At 45.6% G+C, this 26,216-nt stretch overlaps 1 protein-coding gene across 1 annotated transcript in view; it reads right to left on the bottom strand.

Moving 5' to 3' along the window:
* Positions 1-26,216, bottom strand: part of LOC139755355 (LHFPL tetraspan subfamily member 7 protein-like) — a 63,330-nt gene that overhangs the window by 21,145 nt on the left and 15,969 nt on the right. The window contains exon 2 of the mRNA XM_071673526.1: positions 1,819-2,557. Coding sequence (XP_071529627.1) covers positions 1,819-2,212 — 394 coding nt within the window. The 5' untranslated portion in view covers positions 2,213-2,557. The remainder of the gene's footprint in view (positions 1-1,818; positions 2,558-26,216) is intronic.

Genomic DNA, 26,216 nt, shown 5'->3' with positions numbered 1-26,216 from the left:
CTCTCTCTCTCTCTCTCTCTCTCTCTCTCTCTCTCTGGAATGACAATCCTCTAAAGGCAATCTAATTCCCAGACCAGACCAGACCACGGCATTATGATCATGCGTCTTGAACGATTCTTTTTTTTTTTTTTTCTGAAATGGACTTGATCGACTTTGACGTATGGAAGTTACATTTTCTCTAAAACAGGTTTTCTAAGAAGGGATTAATGAACATCTGACGAGAGAGGCTGACGAGAAGGCGAGTCGGTACCAGACGCTGTGTGGTGAGCGAGGTGGGGTCATTCCCTGAGACGGGATGATGCATTCTGTCGCGTCACCTCCAGCCAGGACGATCACGGACCCACACTTCACGTCCACTCCCGACATTACTACACGCCACTATAGTCCCAGGACTCTGTCGTAAACCGTTGGCTGTAACGTCATCAACGGAGAGGACGTTATAGATGCGACGGAGTGGGACTGTCGCACCAGACGGACCTCCTCGTCGCAACAGACAACTAAACTGTTTAGAACGCAGTAAAGAAATTTTTACAGAGAAATGAAGTCTGTTTGTGGCGAGTCAGGAGCTAGTGAGCTTTGAGGATAAGATATCAGGGGGCAGATGTGACTGTCGTCATCTTTTTTATCTCAATATATCTATCTAGTTTTCTGATGGGGTGTTCTAGGAGAGGTGGGAGGGAGAAAGATGGGAAGAGAAGGCAAACTGGGGAAGCAGAAGACAGTTGTAAAGATATATAGTGTAGATTTATTGAGGTGTGAAAGTGGTTTCCTAGGGATGTATATCTGGTGCCTTATTCATGCACTCTGGCATTCTGTGTGTGTGTGTGTGTGTGTGTGTGTGTGTGTGTGAACAAAAGGTGCAGTGTGCTTGAGTATACGTACTTCTGTATATGTTGGGGGATGGATGACCTAGTAATATCCTTGAATTTGTATCTACTTCATCGTGATGTACAGATACGAAATGCATACTTATTGCACAATTCTTTACAGGAGAAAAAAAAAAGATATAATACGTCCGTAGTTCTCGAAGCAATACGTCACCTGTGACGTCACGAGAGTAAACAAACTCGAGCCAAGGTCCATGGAATTTGGCTGTGGCGACTGTAAGCAACTCTGTCTGACGATTGTCTTTTATTATCTTATCATAGTTGTTATGATGATATCACGGTCGCGTACGTCTATATTGGATTATACCTGTTCCAAAGATGATTTTGTTAAAATGGTTGGAAAACAAATACACAAACACATGCTTAATGTGGCTATGATATATGATGTTTCAGTGTATAAGCCTGAGAGAAAAAAGAATGTTCAGAAAATATTTGATGAGGACGAGTTTCTTACCACAAATGTCCTCAGTGTCTTCAGCCAGAGTCATAATCCTGTGTCAAGGGAATTACCAGACTTACAAGAATATAAACCTGAAAATTATACATTCTGAAATGCTCTTATATACACATTACAGTGTGTGTGTGTGTGTGTGTGTGTGTGTGTGTGTGTGTGTGTGTGTGTGTGTGTGTGGAGGAACTGGCCCTCCAGTTTAACTGAAGTTGGATCTCAAACACTTGAGCGCAGTGTTGTGACGAGCACAAGGGTAAGACCCTTGGGTATGTCAAAGGTCAGGGTCATTATACCTGAAGGTCGTAGGTACGACCCTTGGATATGTCATTTTACCTGTTGGTCGTACTATCATGCTCAGGGGTCGTACTGTCGTGCTCAGGGGTCGTACTGTCGTGCTCAGGGGTCGTACTGTCGTGCTCAGGGGTCGTACCGTCGTGCTAGGGAGGTTGAATTCTGACACAAATGAGGAGTAAAAGTTACCTGCAGCCGCCTGTATGTTGCCAGCGACGTGGGCGAGGGCGGCGCGGGCGTGGGTCGTGGGGAGGACGGGCGTGAGAAGGGCGGCGAGCCCCGTCACGGCCAGGAGGGCGCCGCCCCCGCCGTACACCGCCCCTACCATCACCCACACCGCCGACGGCAGCGCCCCGTCGCTGTCCCCGACGCCCTGACCCACAGCGGCGCACCGCTGGTCATTCAGGCCGCCCACGCACCACGCCCACACGCCGAACATGACGGGCGGGGAGGGGGCGTGTCGCACGAACCACGTGGGCGTGAAGAGGGCGGCCAGGGAGGCCAGAGCTACCAGGAGGGTGACAGCCGCCCATAAACCCACGACCGCCCATGACGTGGCCCAGGTCCACCCACGAACCTTCATCACATACTATGGCCAGACCTCGTCCACCAGCACGCTACACTCATGGCTCGATCCTGATCCCTTGGTCCTCACGGCGCCCGCCTCCCGCTGCCTCATTACCTCACGCGGCCTCACACGGGCGAGAGGCCCCAGCTGGGAGGAGGCTGGACGAGCCCCTGACACAACATGACCTCCAGCGACGGCGGCAGCGACACACACAACACGCACACGCCACCTCTCGTAATCCCTCTAATTATGTCTATCTCTCTGGAGTCTCTGAAGGGATTTGTTTTCCATTCATTCACCAACCTTCTACAAGGTCAGGTCACGTCTTCATGGGCAGGTCGTCCGCTCGCCTCTCACGTCCTGAAAACACAAACACTTAGTTTAGTAGGAAGGAAAAGACGAAGAATATGGAAAAAAAGACCCAGAAGATTTCACCAAAATGTTGTGGATTCTACGAACCTGTGGTACAAGGAGATATGGAGGATAGGCGGGTACGCTCATCCCTACAGGACAGTGAAGCGTCATTCATCTGACGGTGAAATAGAGAGAGGGCGATCATGACGTACACTCGTAATCCCCCACCCATAAAATGCTCATTCTGGCAAGCCCAGCTGAGTAGGGTTGGGATCTGGGGGGAGTAGAAAACTCGACCACACCCACCTCACCACCAACCACCTCCACCTCCTCCTTTTCCTCCTCTGCCTGCTCCTCCTCCTCCTCCTCCTCCTCCTCCTCCTCCTCCTCTCCAGTGGATCAGCTGATGGGGGTGAGGGCATTGCACTCTTTAATCCATTACCAGACTGTTCTATTCTGCTGCTCCCCCACCCTCACACGCGGTCCGCTGCCGCCTCCAGTCACGTGAGGATCTCCCTGGCGTGTGTGTGTGTGTGTGTGTGTGTGTGTGTGTGTGTGTGTGTGTGGTACTTGGTGGCAAATAGATTTGGAGAATAGTTGAAGGTGATGGAGGAAGAGAGATGTGTCATGTGACCTTTTTACCACAGGAAAATGAAACACGATTAAGTTCCCAAGTGCACTTTCGTGTAATCATCACATCATCAGGGGAGATGCAAGAAAGAAATATAACAGTCAGTTGATATACAACGAAGAGACGAAAACAAGAAAAAACAGCAACAACAACAACGAATGCTGAAAACATAGATCTGGTAATGGGAATCTCTCTCTCTCTCTCTCTCTCTCTCTCTCTCTCTCTCTCTCTCTCTCTCTCTCTCTCTCTCTCTCAACTCAAAAGAGCAAACAAGTCCCATACATTTTTTTTTTCTCTAAGCAAACTGGTTAAAGTACAGTAGACACAGTACACCAACGAGGCACTGCAATAAGGTAGGTAATGCCGGTCTTAGGTAAGAGTCTCACATAAATCTGACCCTAATGACCGGTTTTTGTTTGCGGAACATGCAACATGGTTTATTTTGGCCGAACTCAACAACTTAGTGGAACATAATTCCAACAGGGATGGGGTTCTTAAACCTCTCTAAGCAACGTAATCCTGCAAAGGAATTTCACTCTTAAGAGTCTTATCTTTAAGGGACATTACTGCATATAGATGGAGGAGTGTGGTATGCCCCTATGCCCCTCGTGAGCATATTTTGGGAATATTGTCGTATATGATGTAACTCTTCCATGGAGGAAGGCTTGTCTCCTTCCCTCCGTCCCTCCACACACACACACACTGTAAGGATGGAAGGTTGGCTCCCTCACACTGTAAAGATGGAAGCTTAACTCCTTCAAACTGTATAGATGGAAGCTTAACTCCTTCAAACTGTAAAGATGGAAGCTTAACTCCTTCAAACTGTATAGATGGAAGCTTAACTCATTCACACTGTATAGATGGAAGCTTAACTCCTTCAAACTGTATAGATGGAAGCTTAACTCATTCACACTGTATAGATGGAAGCTTAACTCCTTCAAACTGTAAAGATGGAAGCTTAACTCCTTCAAACTGTATAGATGGAAGCTTAACTCCTTCACACTTGAGGCCATCTCACTATCATGTCGAAAGCTTGACTCCATCTCGTTGTAATGACGAAAGCTTAACTCCCTCTCACTATCAGCTTAAAAGCTTTACTCCCTCACACCGTCAGTGTAACTCCAGCCCTCTGTCAAAATCTAAGCTTAACTCCTCCTCGCCACAGTAGACAAATAATTGTCAAAAGAAACTGCTCTAAAAGGATCTTATTTCCCTTATGAGACGTAACTGCTGGAGTTGTATTAAGGTCTAAAGGAACGTTTGAGAAAGAAAACCCATTTATGTCATTCCTTTAAAGTTGAGGAGAAAAAAAGATTTACAAAGACTGTAGGTTTTCCTCGGTGGTCTTACGTCACATACAAAAAAAAAAAAACGTTCCAACAATTTTTTTTTCTCTGTTTTTGGCTGGGTTGACACATTTCTTTTTTTTTTTCCGGTCAGTAAAATGGATTTTCAAAATTATGAAGTTATTCAGTTCATTCTGGCGTCTGGTTAGTTATTTGTTCATGTAGGAAGAGTTTGAGGGGTGGCTGGTATAAAGATAATAAAGGAATAATATAGAAAATGTGATTACTAGATATGATTACTCTTTGTGATTACTCGTGTTGCCTCATCTGTTACCTTTGTATATATGTACCGTGTGATTACTACTGTGTAAACACACACACACACACACACACACAAGGTGAGCAGCTGGGTTGGCTGTGGGCCGTTTGCCGCGCCCAGGAATCGGGCCCTGGTGAGCCCGTGCTTGAATCATAGTCAGCAACGCTAATATTTACATTCATATGTGTGTGTGTGTGTGTGTGTGTGTGTGTGTGTGTGTGTGTGTGTGTGTGTGTGTTCTAGTCTCTCTCTCTCTCTCTCTCTCTCTCTCTCTCTCTCTCTCTCTCTCTCTCTCTCTCTCTCTCTCTCTCTCTCTCTCTCTCTCTCTCTCACTGTGTACGTGGCCGAGCCAGTCCAATCGATATGCCAGCCCATTGCAGCTGTCCACACTGAAACATGACCCACAAATTGGGGGGGGGGGATAATTTCCTCTATTTACGACACACAGATTACCTATTTTTGACCCAGTTTACAGGATCCCTATTTTGGCTTCGTCCTTGATGCTTCTCCAATTTTTCCCCTCACCCAAACCCCAATTTCTTGACGTCATTTTTCAGGAGGTTGTGTATGAGTCGAAAAAACGGAGGAAATATGAGTACGAAAATGAGTATCATTTACTCATGAATATCCAATAGATTTGTATAGGCCATTGGATATTCATGACGGGAGCCCATGAATCCCCTCCTGTATTATCTCCTTCCATCTCCCGAGCCTCAACAACACGACCATTAACGAGAGATGAGAGAGAGAGAGAGAGAGAGTCGTGTATGAGACGAGGATGTGATCTCCTGTGGTCGTGTATGATATGGGTTGTGTATGTTGTTGTCATGTATATGGTGTATGGTGGTTTTGTAGGCTACAGTGTGGTGTATGGTGGTTTTGTAGGCTACAGTGTGGTGTATGGTGGTTTTGTAGGCTACAGTGTGGTGCATGGCGGGTTTTTAGGCGACAGTGTGGTGTATGGTGGTTTTGTAGGCTACAGTGTGGTGTATGGTGGTTTTGTTGGCTACAGTGTGGTGTATGGTGGTTATGTTGGCTACAGTGTGGTGTATGGTGGTTTTGTAGGCTATAGTATGGTATATGGTAGTTTTATAGACTACGATGTGGTGTATGGTGGTTTTGTAAGCTACAGTGTGGTGTATGGTGGTTTTGTAGGCTACAGTGTGGTGTATGGTGGCTTTGTCAGCCACAGTCTGGTGTATGGTAGTTTGGTAGGCTATAGTATGGTATATGGTAGTTTTATAGGCTACGATGTGGTGTATGGTGGTTTTGTAAGCTACAGTGTGGTGTATGGTGGTTCTGTAGGCTACAGTGTGGTGTATGGATGTTTTGTAAGCTACAGTGTGGTGTATGGCAGGTTGTGTGGAGAGCCAACGTGCTTCAGCACTCCCACTCCCGCATGCGACTAAATCCGCTGTCCTGCCACAGTGCGATTCACTATTCAAAAAGCTTTTCGAGCTCACCTCACCCAAAACGCTGATCTTTATTCTGAACGAGATTAATCCCGCGAGCATAAGTGTAAATACGAGGGGATATACGAACTCTCCCGCTGGCTGGACAGTTGGTGGGCTATCCAGTTCATTGGTGAATATTCAGTTTTCAGTCGGGAGGTTTTTCTTTTTTTTTTGACGTGGACTTCAGCACCGTCCTGGGCAAGAGTAACGGAGGAGGCTGGTGGTGGTCAGGTGGCTCGTGGTGGGCATAGCTTGGGGTCTGTGACTTCAACTTTGACCTCTCTGTCTCTCTCTATATAAGGGAGAAATTTATTCTTTTTTTTTTATGTGTTCTCTTCTTCGTTCCTCCTTTTCAACCATCACGTCACTCAGAAGGTGTCAGGGTGTAGCATCGCTCTTGACCTGACCCGTTAAGGGTCACGTTCTAAACCAGTGGTGTCGAGGTGGTAGTGAAGATATGGGTGTACTAGTAGTGTCCTCTGGCCCCACTCGTAAGGGTCAGGTCAAAGGGTTTAGAGGTGAATTTAGGATTCATCAAGGGTGTAGTGAAGATGAGCTTAGTGGTGTCCTCTTCCGTGTGAATATGATACTGATCCTCATTATGTTTTGGTTGGGGTCCTGTTCCCCTTGAAAATAAAAACTTTGGAGAATCGAGTAACATAATGATGAGGGATAGCTCGGAGGGAAACATCATACAGTCGCTTGCTAATGATGTACCTAGATAATAAGAAAAAGAATCCAATCAACAACAGATCTTTTCAAGACTTCTGGAAGGCTTAATATTAATGGTTCATTGCTGTAGAGACTACGAGTTTGTCTCAATTCTTACTGGAGAAATGTTGACAGATGTTCTACATTAGTGTTGGTTCACGATCAGGTTACCCTTGGTAATTTCGATCTAAGAAGTTTCTGATACAAATTCGTGGGGACAAATGTTTCACTTCGAATGAGACAAATTACTTTTTCTCCAACAGAATCATTAACTTATGGAATTAATGACCAATTACAGTAATTGAAATGAACACCATAGAAACGTTTAATAATAAACACGACAAATAATTCGCTTCATGATGGATATTACCTGCGCCTCCTTACTAATATAGAACCAACAGGCATTTCTCCATCAAGCTTCTGTTTGCTTCATTACCGTGCCACACTGATCACTGTGTTTCTGACCTACTCCACCCTGACAGACAGCCTCGAAGGGACGACCCATCGCTCTGTTTGCAGGTTGGGCTCCTTTGGGGTCTCCAGTATCAAGGGGTTTCAGCAGTGGCGACGTGAATAAAAAGTCCCTGATCCTCATCTCGAGCTCCCTGTCTTACCATCACGAGGAGGGAGAGTGATCTCTGATTCTCTGATGCTCTTCTTACGGAGTTGCAGTGGCTCAAAACAATACTCAAAACTCCTGTAACGAGCAAATCACCTTAGTGTCGTAGTTGTTCAATCCATGGAGCAGTGGTGAAGAAAACGCAACGGTGTCATCAACCTATTACTTTTTTTTTTTGGCCTTGGTTCCACAGGGCTACCGTCTCGCCGTACACATCCCCTGTCTCTCACGACGTGAAAGGCAACACCACGTCTCAGTCTCATAGACGGGGAGTCGGGAGTCAATTTAAATCACTTATTTACCCACCCCAACACGTTAATTGCCTTGGCTTGGCTCTCAGCACCGTCTCAAGGGGAGTGTTTGTGTCTGGAATCCGATGGGGATTAAACAGCCTCATAGAAATTTCAGAGGGATCAAAGTCCTTAACATTCCTGCTGACGGAATGAGACATATGTCGTAATATTTTGATAATACATTTTCTAGGAAACTCCAACACCTTTAAGATGACGGTACGACCCTTGAGCACGACGATACGACCCTTGAGCACGACGGTACGACCCTTGAGCACGACGATACGACCCTTCACCACGAAGGTACGAGAGTTTTGGTATCATGGCTTCGTCTCTGACTTGACCCTCAAGTGTCAGGTCAAAGGCTAAAGAGTCAGATCAAAAAGTTATATATAAGCCACCTAAGAAACACTACCATGGTTTCCAAAGGTCGTGCAGTCGTGGTCAAAGACTGTGTCGTCGTGCTCAAGCATTCGGATCGCCTTGGTCAAGGATCGTGCTGTTATGCTGAAGGAATTCAATCGCATCTGGGGCAACAGACGCGCGCATGCTGCTGCACCGCCCCTGTCAACAGAGGGTCTGTGTTGCACGTCCTCCCTGATGATATCTGCTGCCATGCAAATGTGATACTCCCTCGGTGTTCCTGGACTTCAATCAATTCAGCTATGCTTCCGCCTCGGGAGCACACAGTAAACGGGCACAGTTTGCTGTATCTTATTTTCTGTTTTTGGAACGGGAAATGTTAGAGCAGATCTGATATCTCTCGCAGGAGTAATTGTGGTTATAGAAAACATTTAGTTATAAAACTAATCTTAGGGTGATGCGTCTATCTTGTTATCATGGGTTTAGATGACTGTTATCCTTGCAAAGATGCGTAAGAAAGCAAGATAACATAGGAAATATCTCGTAGTGCGTAATCAAGGCAAGATGACATAAGATCTCAAGTGATGTATAAACAAGGCAATATGACGTGAAAGATATCAAGCGGTGCGTAGCGAGGAAGGATATCGTAAAAGGATATAAAGTAGTGGAGGAAGGATATCATAAAAGATATCGAGATGTGTATAAACCAGGCAAGATAACGTAGAAGATATGGGGATTAATCATCAGTCTTGAGGTAGCGTGCAGAGCTGTTTAAGAAGAAATGTTGACCTGCCACTGCCGAGACTTCCAGTGTACCAACCGTGCCTTCCAGGTCCATCTGACCGGTCCAGCAGCCCAAGTCCAGCTTTCCAGTTCCATCTGACCAGTCCAGCGGTCCAGGTCCACGGGACCAGTCCAGAGGTCCAAGTCTAGCCTTTCCAGTCCATCAGATCCAGCCTCAATGCTCCATCAGACGATGTATCCCTGTTCCCGAGCCTTGGTCAGCTGTTCCTTCCAGTCACTACCCATGCCTGCAAGAGTCCCAGTCACCCTTCTCCATCCCGACATCCAGTCTAACTTCCCTGGTCCATCGTCCCGCTCCGGGGCGGCCCCCCTGATCCAACGCCCCGGTCCACACCGTACCGGTCCAGCACCCGGTATATCAGCAAAGTTTGAGCCTCACGAACCCTTGCCATTGATTGTTTTTGTTACCCCTCTCACTACCTCATTTTCTAAAAGAAATAAAAGAATAACGTTTAGAAAACGTTCTTTTACCACGAAAATAAGCTTTTCCCCTATCAAAGATATGCGTCATACCACCTGCCATATCAGTACTAGAGCCATAAAGAGCGGTTTATATAGAGAGAAATGACTGGAAGGCAGAATGCTATGGAGAAAAGGGGTTTATTGCCCATGGGAAGCCATTTGCCAAGTCTAGACAGTAAATATTCATGCTTCAATTATCTTTTACGAGTCTTGGTTGATATGGTGGCGACACAATCTCCTTCTTGGCTCGCTCAGACTTCCTCCTGGCCCGTCCTCGTTAAGGCTCGTTCAAACTAGTTGACCCACTGTTATGTGAGGTAGGTGTTATGGCCATTTTTTCACGCTTGGTTCTCGTTGATAACTCCGTCGGTAAATGTAAGTTTTACGGGCTCAGTTTCCAGCAAATTGTAGGGTCGGGTTTAATAGATCTAGCACATTCGGGTCCTCCGAGACCTCGCCTGCTCGTTCCTTCGGAGGGCTACCACACCCTCCCTTATCATCACCACGTCCTCCTACCCTGACCCACACACCCTCACTGGCCACCACATCTTTCCTCACCGCCACCACCTCCTCCATCCCTGGTCGCCTCAACCCGAACGGCGGAATGAATTGTTCAGCGGTATAATCATTCACCCTACATTTTCCCTTTCCATAACTCCCAAATTGATGACACATATTTCCAGCTTAATGATAGACTATTTTCCTGAAATTATTTCCCAGTACCCAGCAGTATCTATCTTACCAAGGAAATGGATTAAGTAATGGAAACTGTGCGTAGGGGTTAGTCATCGTGGGTTTGGCAAGTTCCATGCTGTGTATACAGACAGGGGACTGACTGACAAACCGGACCGTCTTTTTTCTTTTGGTATAGAAGAGAACCTTTGTATTCAGCCCCATGATGTGATGACTTATCTCTGTCGGTTTTTCTTATTGATTTCCTAATCTATTTTGAAATCCATATATCACTCCTTTTTGCAACTGTGTTAGTGCTGCCATATACTTATACCTACGTTTTCACTTCCATCTGGTCTTTATTATTCCTGAATATTAGTCGCCAGTATTTCCAGTTCAGTCGCCCTGGAGATTCTGTTCATACGGGGCTTCAGATCCACATCTCTATTGTGCTGGTTCCTATGGCTGTGTATTGCCAAAGGATATACCCATTGTACTCCTGTTGGACACCTACGAATGTTTAGTCGTTTCGTCTGTCATTTCACCTCAGTTGATATCGTTAGTCTTTGATGTTATTTTTCTCGTCAAAGACTTCAAGTCATGGACAAGGAGCAAGTAGTCCACGTCATATTCCAGTTGTACGAAAAGGAAAACGAGTAAAGCAAATAGATTATATAAGAATGGTAAAAGAAAAGGAAAAATCTAATATTCTTTGTGGAAGCGGAAAACTTCCCTTTCTGGAATAATCAGAATATACTCGCTAGAAATCCAAAGTGTAGCTGTATAGGTAAAGAAACAGAAATCACATCAGCCCACCTTTGAATTACTAGCGGCCACACAGTCATTATGGGACGCAGTGGCTTGCCGAGCGTTACCTGGTCCAGCTAATGGTGGAGGCACGCAGGCAGCCAACTCTCGGGAGCAGAAACGGGAGTATCAATTATAGAATAGGGAAAGAGAACCTAACATTGCAGTGTAAGGGAAAGTGGGTCATGCTTTGAGGTCAGACTATTGCAGATCCGATTCTATCTAGGAATAAACAGACCGGGAAATAACCTTTCTGTGATTAAATGATAACGAGTCATTCTCTCTGTCTTTCTCTCGTGGTGTGTGATATATTTTCTAACTGAAAACTCTAGATACTTTATACTAACTTATACTTTTCTAGTATCAAGCACCTTTTTTTTCTCTATCTCTCAATATTAGTTTGTATTCCAGACGATAGCCTTTGTGACGGTTCGCGTCGCCAGACCCCGAGGATCGTGGTCCTCTCTCTCTCTCTCTCTCTCTCTCTCTCTCTCTCCTGCACACCACCACCCACTGTCACCCGACCCCAAGCCTCAGCACTTGACTGGTCAGACAGTCGTTACCTCAACATTCATAACCTAAGAGAGAGAACACCTCCTCAGCTGGCATTATTCACTTGCCTCTCCAGCAGCGTCCTCCTGACCTCGCGTGAGGACGGGAGGCTATCGGAGCAGCAGTGGCCGTCTCTCTCTCTCTCTCTCTCTCTCTCTCTCTCTCTCTCTCTCTCTCTCTCTCTCTCTCTCTCTCATTTCAATAATTCCGCAGTTCGGGCAGTCGCCGGCCCCGTGTACACGATCCCGAGTACGATTTTTATGGTCGATAATCGCCCCCAGTTGCAGTCGATTTCTTTCATATCTGAGGCGCCGTTGGACATGTTACTGTCGCTTGTTTTGCTAAATGTTTTCGGGTGTAATAATATTTTTCTTCATTTGGGAGGAAGGGGAAGGAGTTGAGCGTGTACAACGGGACGACCAGGTAGTTTAGACGTGTTCTCATTACTCTCACGGCTTCGCTGCAAGTGGCGTGCAATATTGATGTGGTCGGTGGTCTATTGAGGTGAATTCTCGGTGTGGTATTATGCTATAGTGTGTGGTCAATGGAAATGATTAATGTCTACCTTTCTGTTTCATGTGTGGTGGGACGTATGGTATATTCCATGAATGGTTATGTGAGATGAAGCCTCTGCTGGGATGGTTGTGTTTATGGAGAGGGATGAATGTTTACAAATACGAAGACCATGGAAGAGATGACGACCTTGGAGGAATAAACGTGGAGGAGTTGACGACCATGGGTGGATAAACATGGAAGAGATTACCATGGAGGGATAAACATGGAAAAGATGACGACCATGGAGGGGTAAACATGAAAGAGATGACGACCATGGATGGGTAAACATGGAAGAGTTGACGACCATGGAGTGATGAACATGGAAGAGGCGTTGACCATGGAGGTATAAGCACAGAGAAAACATGGAGAAGATGAAGACCATGTAGGTATAAACATGGAAGATACATGAGTAGGGAAAAGCAACTGAAATATAAGCATGGAGGAAACATGGAGTAAATGAAGTCCATAGAGGTATAAACATGAAAGAAACATGGAGAAGAGGAAGATCATAGCGGTATAAACATAGAGGAAATATGGAGTGGGGGGCTTACCATGGAGGAATAAACACGAAGGAATGAAAGAGCCACCAGAAAGAGGATCAAAATACCAAATAAAACTGTACTTTATATCTATACGTTAGGATAACTGCTGACCTGAGCTGGGGTGGGTTTACATAAGGTTGCGTTAGCACCGACTTACCGAGTCGGGCTGTTAACTATCTACATGACCTTCGACCCGAGATAACAGTGCCAGACCGCGGGTCGTTCAATCCTGTCTTCATTTCCTCCAAATGGAGTCTGATTCTGTAATATCCTCGCGTCTTTAACACCATATGAGAAGACGTAGTTTATATCCGGGATTTTTCTAGTTACACTTTCTCGTTTTACTATTTTCTTTTCTATGGCTAAAGTTTAGCACACAGACAAAATTCCAAAGTCCTTACCGAGGTCAGGCCTTACGTAGAAATACAATAGAATTCTTTTTAAAAACTTGGTCTTCATTGATACTCATAAAGTCGACCATTTCAAGGTAATCTAATCAACTTTCATCAGCAGGAAAATCAAGTGAATAAAAGGATCAGATCTCTTCTAAGGAATATTTTCAGATGGTGAGATGGTAAGGTCAGCTCCTTGAGATGACGATGGGTCGACCCTCTGACCCTGGCCTGTGACCCGATATCTCATAGGTCGAGTCAAAGGTCGAGCCATTATACCTAAGGATCGTGACCTACAAGGCTCAGACCCAGACAATGATACTCTTAAAAGCAATTATCCTCTCAGTCACTCATGACAATCACTTACAAATACGTATCAAGTTTAATACAATTCTAGATTCCTGGAAACGACTGGAAGCCCTCAGAACCTATCTTCTGTATTGCAGATGAGAAAGAGAATGAAGGATGTAATCTACACAGAAAATCTTGAGAAAGAATTATCCCCCCCAACGCACTGTGGTATCTTCCCCAGCTAGCATATTAGGCATTGTTGATATACATTACATTTGTAGAATGAAAAGGTGTACCATAGATACAGTTTGAGAGGACGGTGCAAAAAAAAGAAAAAAAACGAAAAACTCTTTTGGTCCCGACATTGATTCAGGTTCCTAGGAATTCACTGAGTGAGTATCAGTAAAATATACCTGACCAGAAAGGTTTTGGAATGGACTTAGGTTTTTCCATACCGCTGCCTCAGACAGCCTGATTGATCCGAGGAGTAACAACATAGCCTCGTCCCAGACTGAGCTGTGGGAGAGTAGAGTCGGGTCACCTCCAAGACCCAACGTCCGTCGTAGGTAAAGTCTGGTAAGACATTAACATTCACGTCTTAAACGAGACGCCTCATTACTGAGCTATGGCTGTTGGCTTTCGTTGGCAGTGAACGTCGAGGAGAGATGCCTCCCTGGAATACACCACCGCCAGGCATCATCTGCATATAACGGCAGCCATTATAGGTCATTATGAGTCAAATTCGTTTGTGTGGTTTCATAGCCTAGGAGGACAAGTAATGGCGCTTGGTATGGAATGATGTGGCTCTCGCCCCACTTCTTTCTCTTTAGTCATATCATTCCGTCAGAGGGGACGCCCCTGGAACACGTCAGATATATTAGTTTTAAACTACCGTGGCTGGTGGTGGGTTAGAGGCCCCGTAACAGTAAGTGCGACGCTCTTAAGGCTTATTTCAGGCCCTCGAGACCCTGTGTGTGTGTGCGTGTGTGTGTGTGTGTGTGTGTAAGTAACTATACAGTGAATTCTGCGTATGCGTGGTCATTTGGAAGCATGCGATAGCTAGTGTCTTCATATTAAGGGAATAACTAATAAACTAGATGCAAAAACGTTGTAATGTCCGACAGAAGAAATTGAGCTGTATAGTTACCCCATAATAACTTGGCTACTCCAACCACCGTCGTATAGAAAACGGAAGCAAACCTTCCTTAAGGCCAATGTTACATTCCAACATTTAATCCGATAATATCTTGGTCATCCGGATCCAAGACGTAATTTCCGAGACACGACGCAGCTGACGGTGGCCTCCCAGGCAAACACGACACATGAAAACATAAGCTCGGCTGAAATCACAAGTCGCATGGAACACTCGCGAAAGACTGAGTCTCTCAATTTCGTAGGAATAGAAATACGATATGATATTCATTTTTTTTTTTTTTTTGCATATTCATGGAAGCAATAGACGGTAAATATTATCCTGTGACGGACGTAGAGTCGTTAGGTTGATAGGTTGGCCACGGGTCAGGGAGGGCGCTTAGGGGTGTATCCTAACGATCGTTCGTGCAACGCCTTTCTTTGCGATTGGCTCTCTCGGAAACGACTATATATATATATATTTATATCAAGAAAGGGCGATATATTCTCCTCGCAGGTGGAAATATTTATGGTTTCATGGGGGACGCTGATAAATATATCAACAGTCACATGAAGAGCGTCTAAGTTCTCTTTATCTGATCCCGTTTGTCATTCTGGAGATGGTGTTGGCGAAGTGAGGAGGTAGTGGTGGTGGTGGTGGCGGTGCTCCTCCTCCTCCGCCGCTGCTGCTGCCGCCTCCCGACCTCCTCACACACACACACACACACACCCCAGCGTTCGCTACCCTCCTCCAGCTCTGACGTGCACAGACATTCCTCCCACCTCATGATTCTCGAACGGTTTTTGTTTTTTTTTCCCCCCCTCCACTCTTCTTTATATCCCGCTTCTTTCGCTGCAGATCCCCCGCTTTTAAATGAATGCAGCAGTAGTTTTCCCCTCTCTCTCTCTCTCTCTCTCTCTCTCTCTCTCTCTCTCTCTCTCTCTCTCTCTCTCTCTCTCTCTCTCTCTCTCTCTCCCAGGTTACTACGTACCCGCTGCTGCAGCCTGGTCGGTCGGTCGGCCAGTGACTGACGCTTTACAGTTGTCCAGGTTTACCTTTGGAGAGCCACTGAGCCAGAAAGTGTTCGCTGTCTCCCTCTGCAGTTTGTGATGGTAGGTACCACATGCGAATCCCACGAAGAGTTATCGTGCTGTCTCTCTCTCTCTCACATTCATCGTTCCGACATCGAATCATTTTCTGGTAAACTCTGGAAATTAAAGTTTTCCAGTCATTTTTCCAGTGGTTCTCCTTCTCTCTCTCTAACGTTCCAGAGAGTCAGTCACGTCTACAGCAGTTTTGACCTTTTGAAAGACCCACTGAGGCCGTCAACTCAAACTCGGCAATTCAGCCGAGCGATGGTACAACACACAATTGTCTAGTAAGGAGAGAATACAAGTGGTCTGTAGTGTTGTTATTGTTTCCCTTCTCTCGTTACGATGGTTCGCAGGGTCCAGCCTGCCCTCCTCCTGTAAAGACACAGTGTGGGGTGTGTTTACCTCTGCTGGCTGAAGGTAAAGTTGTTTTTAATAATTTCTCTGTTGTCAAGATCGATGCTTGTCTCTCGTTTTCTCTCCTAATATCATTTCTATATTCAAACTCAATTATCATGTGTAGTAATCAACATAAAGTATACGACACAAAGAAAGTAATCACACTATAGAATTGTTTATGCGTGTGTGTGTCATGTTCCTCAGTTTTTAGCCATTGCTTTGGGATTTTTTAATACTATCTGACTCTTGTAGTGCTGTAGTTTACAGTGTTGTAGTTTACATTGTAGTTTAGAGTGTGAAATTTAGAGTGAGTAGTTTCCAGTGCTGTAGTTTACAGTGTGTACTTTACAGTGTTATAGTTAACAGTGTTAAAGTTTACAGTGTTGTGGTCTAGTATTGTAGTTTCCAGTGTTGTAGTTTACAGTGTTGTAGTTTACAGTGTGTAGTTTACGGTGTTATAGTTAACAGTTAAAAGTTTACAGTGTTTTGGTCTAGTGTTGTAGTTTCCAGTGTTGTAGTTTACAGTGTTGTAGTTTACAGTGTTGTAGTTTACAGAGGAAGAAGCTAACTGACGGAATGATTTGTTAAAAGAGAGAGAGAGAGAGAGAGAGAGAGAGAGAGAGAGAGAGAGAGAGAGAGAGAGAGAGAGAGAGAGAGAGAGAGAGAGAGATTCGTGCGAACCGCCCATGATTGTGAAAATGCAGACACACACACACACACACCGAGAGAGGCGGAGGGATACAAAATCCAGCCATGCACGAGCGACCAGGAGGACACGGGCCGTCCGTCATGGCTTAAGTCATGAAGCGAGACACATCTCCTTCAAGAACCTCAGGTGCCAAAGGTCATACACATAGTTTTCCCTAAGATTTTCCTCCAGCCTGGGCCAAGCTTCCAGCTTACCTGGAATGTGCCTGGAGGAGGTTTCCGAAGCCTTATTATAAACTCCCTCCGCCAACCTCACCCCCACCCAAGAAAACGAGACTACAATTATTCTCGTTTTCTCTGGAGGTAGAGCGAACGCACGCAAGGCTGACAAGGATATACTCTTTTTTTTTTACCCCCAAAATTTCCCTGAAACGATACGAGGCAGAATAACCAGTCGATTGTGATGGACAAATGCGATTGAATATGCGACAGAGAAATCCGGGCGAAGCCGCAGGCAATTTCTCTAACGAGGTCTTGCATGGAGATGGTGTTCGCTGTTAAATCCCCTTTTTATCTTGACAAACTACAACGTTTTCTTTACACACCGGAGCATTTTTACTTTTTCTCTCTCTCTCTCCCTTTTGGAGTCGGGTCTCCACGACCACTTCCGGATTTGGGCCTATGTTAGGTCAGACGTCTTGTGCCCTGGGTCACGGAGGTCCGATAATTTAGGTCACTTGTAATGACTCGTAGGTCATCAGAAATACTGAAATTCACATATATTTTTCATTTTCCCTTTTCACATACGTTCGTCTCGCTCCGTCTTCCTCACTCACGAGGAAGCATCCTTTCTTCGCTCTCCTTCCACGACACAGCAAACTAGACTGAGGCTCATTTCTTGCATTTCTCATTTCTCTGTTTAGTGGTGAAATCCGATTCGCAAGGACGCTACCTCCTCCTTTAGGCGATGTCTGGTGAGATGTGGAAACTCTTGGCATCCGAAGAAGATTCGAACCAGGGTTCTTGAATCTTTTGAGATTTTGATTTTCAAGGCACTCTGATCAAGCATTTCGTAAAGTAGGATGTCACCTGGGTCAGAGCTGGATGAGCCAAGTGCTTGAATGGGTGGGCTAGGTGGTAGAGCTGGGTGGGCCAGGTGGCACAGCTGGGTTTGGCCAGGTGCTGCAGCAGCTGGGTGGGCCAAATGCCTTTGTTGGGTGAGCCAGGTGGTAGAGCTGGGTGGGCTTGGTGCCAGAGAAGGGTGGTCCAGGTGCGAGACCTGGGTGGGCCAAGTGCCAGAGTTGGGTGGGCCAGGTGCCAGAGTTGGGTGGGCCAGGTGCCAGAGAAGGGTGGGCACCACGACCAAATCTTTCTAAGAAGGCTGAGGTGCTGATGATATACGTCTGAACTACTGAGAAAACACTTTGCTAAGTACAGGATAAAGAGGCTTATGGGACGCTAACAACTGGTGGAAACTCGAATATTTACACTTTTTGCTGAAGACGATGAACGAGGAGGGACATGGCTCTGCAGATCAGATCTTTGCTTTGAAAAGGAGTGAAAAACGAGAAGCAAAGATGAATGAGTGTATACACATCCCATGTGAGACAGTATGAGTACATACACATCCCATGTGAGACAGTATGAGTACATACACATCGTATGTGAGACAGTATGAGTACATACACATCGCATGTAAGACATCATGAGTACATACACATCGTATGTGAGACAGCATGAGAACATACACATCATATGTGAAGCAGTATGAGTACATACACATCGTATGTGAGACAGTATGAGTACATACACATCGTATGTGAGACATTATGAGTACATACACATCGTATGTGAGACAGTATGAGTACATACACATCGTATGTGAGACATTATGAGTACATACACATCGTATGTGAGACAGTATGAGTACATACACATCGTATGTGAGACATTATGAGTACATACACATCGTATGTGAGACAGTATGAGTACATACACATCGTATGTGAGACATTATGAGTACATACACATCGTATGTGAGACAGTATGAGTACATACACATCGTATGTGAGACAGTATGAGTACATACACATCGTATGTGAGACAGTATGAGTACATACACATCGTATGTGAGACAGTACCAGATGTTTAAGATGCATCTTGACTGTTATCGTCCTCAACGTGGTCTCAGGATTCATGTAGCCAGAAGAAGCTCCTGGTAGCACTACGCGTCTCGGTAGGGGTTGAGCAGTTGACGAGTGATCAAGGTTCAGCTGAGAACGAAACAGTAGTTCTTCACGTCCAGGTTACTCCAAAATGTCTTTGTTTTGGGTAAAGATAAGAACGAGCAAGGAAAAAGATTATATCTGGATAAACAAACTTAAAAAAGACGAGTCAAAGGAGTGGAAGTTGGGGATGATGTTGTATGCAGATGACGCCGTGCTAGTGGGTAAGACTACAGGATATTGCGGGGGAATCCTTGAAAGAATGTTGCAGAGGAAGGAGTTGAGTGTGAATACCAACACACGCAAGGGTGCGCTGTTGAGAAAGGAAATTCAGGAGTGTGAGATCTGTACGGCTGGTGGGGGACTGGAAGAGTTTTTCAGATTTGGAAGCATCTAGGGTGAGTTCTTAATGAAGAAGGAGGAATGGATGGTCAGGGACCTGGGAAGGTGGTGAACTAGGGGGGTACGGTTGCTGCCAGCTTGGCTAAGGTACACAGTGGTATACGCATGTACACCTCCGGCGGAACCTCTTAGATGGTATGGTTCACCTGACGGATGGGAGGCAGATAAAGCTCCAAGAACAGTGCGGCAGAGAACCGTGAAGACTGGTTGACAAAGACTGGAATTCCGAGGTAGAAGGAGGTGAGAGAGATGAGGTTTCTACGAAAAGGATTTGGATCAGATGAAGGAATATTTGTGAAAGTTAAGCTGTGAGTAATGAGATAATGAACGATATGAAAGGAGTGGATAGGCGAGGAAGGAATGGGATAGTCTATATGAATGAGACGGAAGGAGGGAAATAAAGATGGGGAATATACAAGAGAAGGAGGGATTGAGAGAGGAAGTGGCAGGGAGGAGGCGTGAGTTAAATTGTGTAAGGATGGGGTTACATGGTCTAGACTCTGCATGCGCCACCTTGCTGGTTAACGTGGCAGACGGAGTATTGGATATAGATAGATAGATGCTCTTACCCAATTCTCCAATAATGCACACTTGACAATTCTTACATTATCCCACGAGGCCGCTATTATTGGTCCGAGCCCAACCCAGGAGCACCGCCCACGCCCACTGACTCACTGTTCTCTTGCCCACCGTGACTCCCACACACCCTACTGACTCACTGGTCTCTTGGCGTTCCATGGCTCCCACACACCCCACTGAACTCACTCCACTGACTCACCGTTCTCTGACCCACTACCAAGCCCAGGTGGATTCCTCAAGTCCTCTTCCGTTTCTTTGCCACATAAACACTTCATGTGGAGAGAGTTCTTTCCTCCTTCTCTCTCTCTCTCTCTCTCTCTCTCTCTCTCTCTCTCTCTCTCTCTCTCTCTCTCTCTCTCTCTCTCTCTCTCTCTCTCTCTCTCTCCTTTTCCCTCTCACCTCCCTCCCTCTCTCCCACCTTGGCAGTGAGCCAGTACAGTACCTCCTCCGAGACTCAAATATTATTATGTCCTCTCCGTCGCATCCATCATACAGCCCTCTGTGCTGGCCGGCTACACCACAGGTGCCTCCTCCTGTCGCCGGGGGAACACCTCGGCGAGACAAGTGACATATTTCCGCTTATATTCACATAGTCTTGTTTTGCCTCCGCTGGGGATCGAGGAAAAGCCCCAGAGGATTTTGGTGAACCTACTTGCCAGAGTCCATCACATCGTAAGGCAAGTGAGGGTGATAACTAACACTTGCGTTTGGTGTTTTAAAATGTGTTTTTTTCCAATACTTGAGAGAGAGAGAGAGAGAGAGAGAGAGAGAGAGAGAGAGAGAGAGAGAGAGAGAGAGAGAGAGAGAGAGAGAGAGAGAGAGAGAGAGAGAGAGATGAGGAACAGGTGAAGATATACAGATCGTCTGGTACGAAATGTTTGAAACCAACTGTTCAAAACTGCTTTGTTATCACGTCCCTATTTACCGTTATTCTACAACGAAGGAAGTCCTTAATGGCTTAGATCTCCCAGGGTTATGTGGTCCTTCATACCCTGCACCGTAGTGGGGAAATCCTGATTGATACAGACTGGGAACCAGGCGCAATCTATTCACTATCTATCTTATAACATTTATGAATAATATGACGTTGATTAAGAGGTAGATGATAATGTATGCTAATTGATTCTTTCTCCATCGACCCAGTTGGCAGGCAAGCACTGGCCTCACCAGCTCAGAGGAGTAATTGTAGATTTATCAACCACTCCGTCATCTACCAGTTTCCGTTGTTCATTATCATTCTTCAATTGTGCCTCTAATTTTCCTAATACCTGCTTCAGCCTTGGAGCCACACAAAAGCGAGCGTCCCGTATCTGAAGGGAATATCACGTACCCCAATTATTTGCGAAACACTACCATGGTGAATGGAATTTCAGTGCTCTCAGTCGTTCCCGCTGGATTTTTTTTTTTGTGAAGTTCCTGCCAGGCCGGGTGGGCGCTGAGGGCTGGGACCTACCTCCCCGCTCCCTGAGGCCTCGGATCTAGGGAGCGGACTGGCTAGCAAGCTCAGAGAAGCAGAGAAAGACAGATTGTAGAACAGACATTCATGCTTCCACGAACGAGATGAGTGCGCAGAATGAAAACATGAAACGCAACAGAGATACGCGAGAGAAGAGACGAGATGGGTACGTGTGCAGAAAACGGAAGGGGCTACTACATATAGAGAGAAAACAGGAATGCGCGCGTTCGACAGAAAACGGAAGCGCGTGCGTGTGTAAAAGACATGAGAGGTGAGGCGTTGGGGGCGACGGGCAGGCCCAGTGACGGATGGCCTGGCTGGGTGATGGAGTGAGGCAGCAGTTGTTAGCGCCGTCCAACCACCTCCACAGAGCCGTGTTATTAATCTTATCTACACGAGACTTGACGCCAAATGTTCAGCCGGGAAACGAGTTCGACGCTTGAGTTAAATCTTGTGTTTCTGAAGATACGTCGAGATGGTCTTGAGATTATTGTTGTGTTGTGCCTCTTGAGTTTTATGTGTGTGTGTGTGTGTGTGTGTGTGTGTATGTGTGTGTGTGTGTGTGTGTGTGTGTGTGTGTGTGTGTGTGTGTCACCTTGTTTAAAGATGCATGAAAGATAATTTCTCTGAGTGTTTTCTCTTGAGTGCACCAGTTCTATTTCTTTTTAAACTATCTCTTTTTTTTTTTGCATAAGTGTGTATTTGTCTGATTACTCTGTGTGCTACGGGGAGAGAGTTTTAAACTCGCGGCGTGTGTTTCATAACCTTATATATATATATATATATATATATATATATATATATATATATATATATATATATATATATATATATATATGCCCTAGATTAAGCTTGGTACCTATTTGTCAACCAGCCCGAAGGGAAGATGAACAGCTGGATTGACTGTGGACAGACAACCGAACCCGGGGATCGAACCTGCGCCGACCTTAGCATGAATATCATCAACGACTGTGATGTTCCAGCAGTGGAGAACTCGCGGGGAAATACCCCTGGCCTAATACCTAATACGTCTATAAATCATTCACTATTTCTGTTTTCTTTCAACTTCACCTCAATTGGAGCAGACAGACACTTCCATCATCTAGGGTGTAGGAGATATCCCTCACCACCCTCCCTCTCTCTCTCTCTCACCCCCCTTACCTCACCCTAATCATTATCTATCAGCCAACTGATCGATACCGGATACACATCACAGAGCCTCTGAATCAGAACTCATAAAAGGAAAATAACAGGGATGAAGTCATTAATATTCAATCTCCAGCGTCCATCAACTTCAAAGGCATTATTATTATCGCCGCTAATTGTGGAACGTTTCTGGTTATATGGATGTATATGCGATACATGTCGCTGATGAGGGACATCCGTCGTACCAAAACTGACTTTGCTTCACCGTTCAAAAAAAAAAGAAAAATAAAAGACTCATAATAATCGTAATTGCCCGTAATAAACTCATAATAATCGTAATCGCCCATAACAAATAAAAGCCGCAAAAAAAAATGATAGAACATATTTCTTTTTTTTCTTGGTAAAAACAAAGGAAGAAGCAAGAGACTGGTTCAGGGATGGGAAGGCATTCAAACACCTTCCGACCGCGCCAGCTGCTTCGTGATATTGAAATGACTTAAAGCTGTTAGAAGCTGGTGAAAAGCAGCACGTATTTCCAGGATGACAGCAGGAACCAAGTTAGAGGCAAATGAAATGTGACGAACAATAATGACAAGACTGATGGGGTGTGTGTGTGTGTGTGTGGTGGCGAGGCACCCACCCACCCAACCACCCAACCACCAACTCCTCCTTCGCAACGTTGGCATGTATAAACACATGAGACCCGAGCCACAAGGAAAAATGAATATACATATATATATATATATATATATATATATATATATATATATATATATATATATATATATATATATATATATATGTGTGTGTGTGTGTGTGTGTGTGTGTGTGTGTGTGTGACATGTATTGATATATCTGATTAAAATGACGCCAAACTCAAATGACAAATTATCGGAGACATTTTATCTTATACCTTCTGGAGGATTGAACCCCATGTGTGGTGTGGTGGTGGCAACGCTGAGGGAGGTGTTAGCTTGCTTGGTTCCTCACCAGATGGGAAATTAGTTTGTCTGGTGATGTGACTTTAAGGAAAAAGTGCTTCGAGGCGAGAGGCAGACGGGGGGCTGGCACATATTGACGTTAAAGCAAGTAACAGTGAGGCTTGTATACACACACACACACACACACACAGGCCTCAGTGAGGGATGCAGGTCGAGGCAGATGAGGGGCCCCCTGCCAAAAGGAGTGGAGACGAGGTCCTGGAGCAGCCAGGATTGTGTCTGGGGTTGAAGCAAGGGAGGCATAATGGACTGAATTTCATCAGAGCGCTGACAGTCAAAGTAATGATGAAGTTTAGGGAAGGAGACGATACAGCCCAAGGAATGTGGCCGGATGGTAAGGTAGCGAGAGGCGGGTTGTTGAGGTGGCTATGGTGCACAAAGGCCCTGTTGGCCTGGACGAGGTCTCGTCAGCAAGGGCTGAGGAGGAGAAGGAGGAAGAAGAAGAGGAGGAGGAGGTGGTGCAGCAGCGGGAGGGTTTCCATCTTACATCTAGGGAGGGAAGTATGACCTGTGATGAACACGTGTGAGAACATTACTTCAGTCTCGGTTACAATATCAACATTGGTTAACATTAACATCGATTCATTGTAACATACGAATCAAAAAAGCGACATGTTAAACCCAACTAATAAACAACAACAAAAATATCGTACTCACAAGGGATGTACACATGAGAGAGACACAGTGGGTCACTGTCGGTATACAGGTCATAAGGTCACCTGGGGTCGTATGGCTGATGAGATCAACCAAACCCGACCAGAATACAAATGAATACATCATCCGGGATTAACATTACTCCATGAAATATACTGCGGTAAGAGATTATTCACGCTAAAAATAGTAATTGAAGGTTTTAACAAAAGATTAAAGGTGATCCCTTATCTCCCCCCCCCCACCCCCTCAGCGGTACGCAACATGATCTGATCGCTGACCCACATGCAAAGGAGGAGGTCAGGAGCCAACCTCACGGAGGTGGAGGTCACTGTGGCTCGCTGGGCTGTTGCTGTTAGCACTATACCTTTGTTCTAAAATCTTCCAGTAATGTACGTAGATCTTACGATGGCTTGCCTGATATATGTGACTGGGGGCCTTACCTTACCTTGCGTATATCTCACGATGGGTTCCAGAGATCTCATACCTCCCATGACTATGTTGCCACACTCAGTCAGGCTGTTCGAGGCCTCGACCTGCGTAACCCCATCCTGATAGATGACTGCAGCCAGCATGTGTGTGTGTGTATGTATCCATGCCACACGAACCTCAACAATCCAAAACCAATCCTAACCTGACCTTACCAATCCTAACCTGACCAAAACCAATCCTAACTTGACCTTACCAATCCTAACCTGCTCTTACCTGTCACTGAATAGACCAGTCCATCCTGAAAGATGACTGCAGCCAGCATGTGTGTGTGTGTGTGTGTATCCATGCCACACGAACCTCAACAATCCAAAACCAATCCTAACCTGACCTTACCAATCCTAACCTGACCTTACCAATCCTAACCTGACCTTACCAATCCTAACCTGACCTTACCAATCCTAACCTGACCTTACCAATCCTAACCTGACCAAAACCAATCCTAACCTGCTCTTACCTGTCACTGAATAGACCAGTCTGTTAAGGTATATCTGAGAGTATATATTACTTGGTATATCTATTCTTATCTATTCTTATCATAGGGATGAGAAGAGTGTGGCTGCTCGATTCTGGTTTGGGTTCCAAGGGCCGTCCGCTGTGCCCAGGTCCGTCAGGCTCAGCCCGAACTGCTGTGGCTGACTGATGTGTCACGAGTCACATGATAGATCAGTCTGTTTGATAGTGTGTGTGTGTGTGTGTGTGTGTGTGTGTGTGTGTGTGTGTGAATAGGTCGATATATGAAAGAAATGAAGTCCATCAGAACGCCTTATGGTCGTACTAATAAGAAACACCCCTGAGATAATGATGATAATATAACTCTCTATAATGTAAAGGTCTATTTAGCACACTGTAAAAAAAAAAAAAGAGGTTGTTTTAAAGAAAAGGCCCATTCCTCCTCTTCCCGCCTTCTTTCGAGACAGAACACGCCAGGCGGGCGATAAGGAGGATTGGCGAAGTTTGGCGAGATAAGACCGCCATCTGCGGGTGTGGTCGGCCGGGTCTGGCTAATGATGTGTGTCCTGGCGTGAGGACGATCCGGTCTCTCGTTTTACCTCGGCTCTCAGCACACACCTAACAAGGCAGGATTAACAGGGAGAGAGAGAGAGAGAGAGAGAGAGAGAGAGAGAGAGAGAGAGAGAGAGAGAGAGAGAGAGAGAGAGAGAGAGAGAGAGAGAGAGAGAGAATGTCATCGTTGCCTTAGTTGTTTGTGACGAAGAGGGAGGGAGAGAGGGGCCGAGGCTGCGGAGGTGGTGGGTGTGGGGTATAGAAGAGCAAGACAGAAGTGTGGGGAAACAGAGCGAAGATAACAGGACAATGGAGCGGCGTGTGGATGTGTGTTAGATATTTTCCAATCGATCAGTCGTGCTGCGCTTGAAGATTATCATGAGCTCACACTAGTCCATGTTCGGAATTCAAAACTTCGTCTTTAAGAGAAATGCAACCACAGTCATAATATGGCCAGGTGTCACTAGATGTAACGGACACGACATTAGTCTACTTGTGAATGTGTGTGTGTGTGTGTGTGTGTGTGTGTGTGTGTGTATGTGATTTGAAAAGGTGACACGCTTCCAGTGCTTTGTCTCTTTTGTCCTGAGGGTGTTCGCAGGAGCCAGCCTACCATATTTCCTGAAGGTAAGGTCACCTCACACACTAATTCTTGGATCTTTCACTCTCTCTGTCCACGAAATAGTTATAC

Source organism: Panulirus ornatus, chromosome 19 (genome assembly GCF_036320965.1).
Source record: "Panulirus ornatus isolate Po-2019 chromosome 19, ASM3632096v1, whole genome shotgun sequence".
Taxonomy (NCBI): domain Eukaryota; kingdom Metazoa; phylum Arthropoda; class Malacostraca; order Decapoda; family Palinuridae; genus Panulirus; species Panulirus ornatus.
Note: the sequence above shows the minus strand (reverse complement) of the source record. Positions and strands in the feature narration are given on the sequence as shown.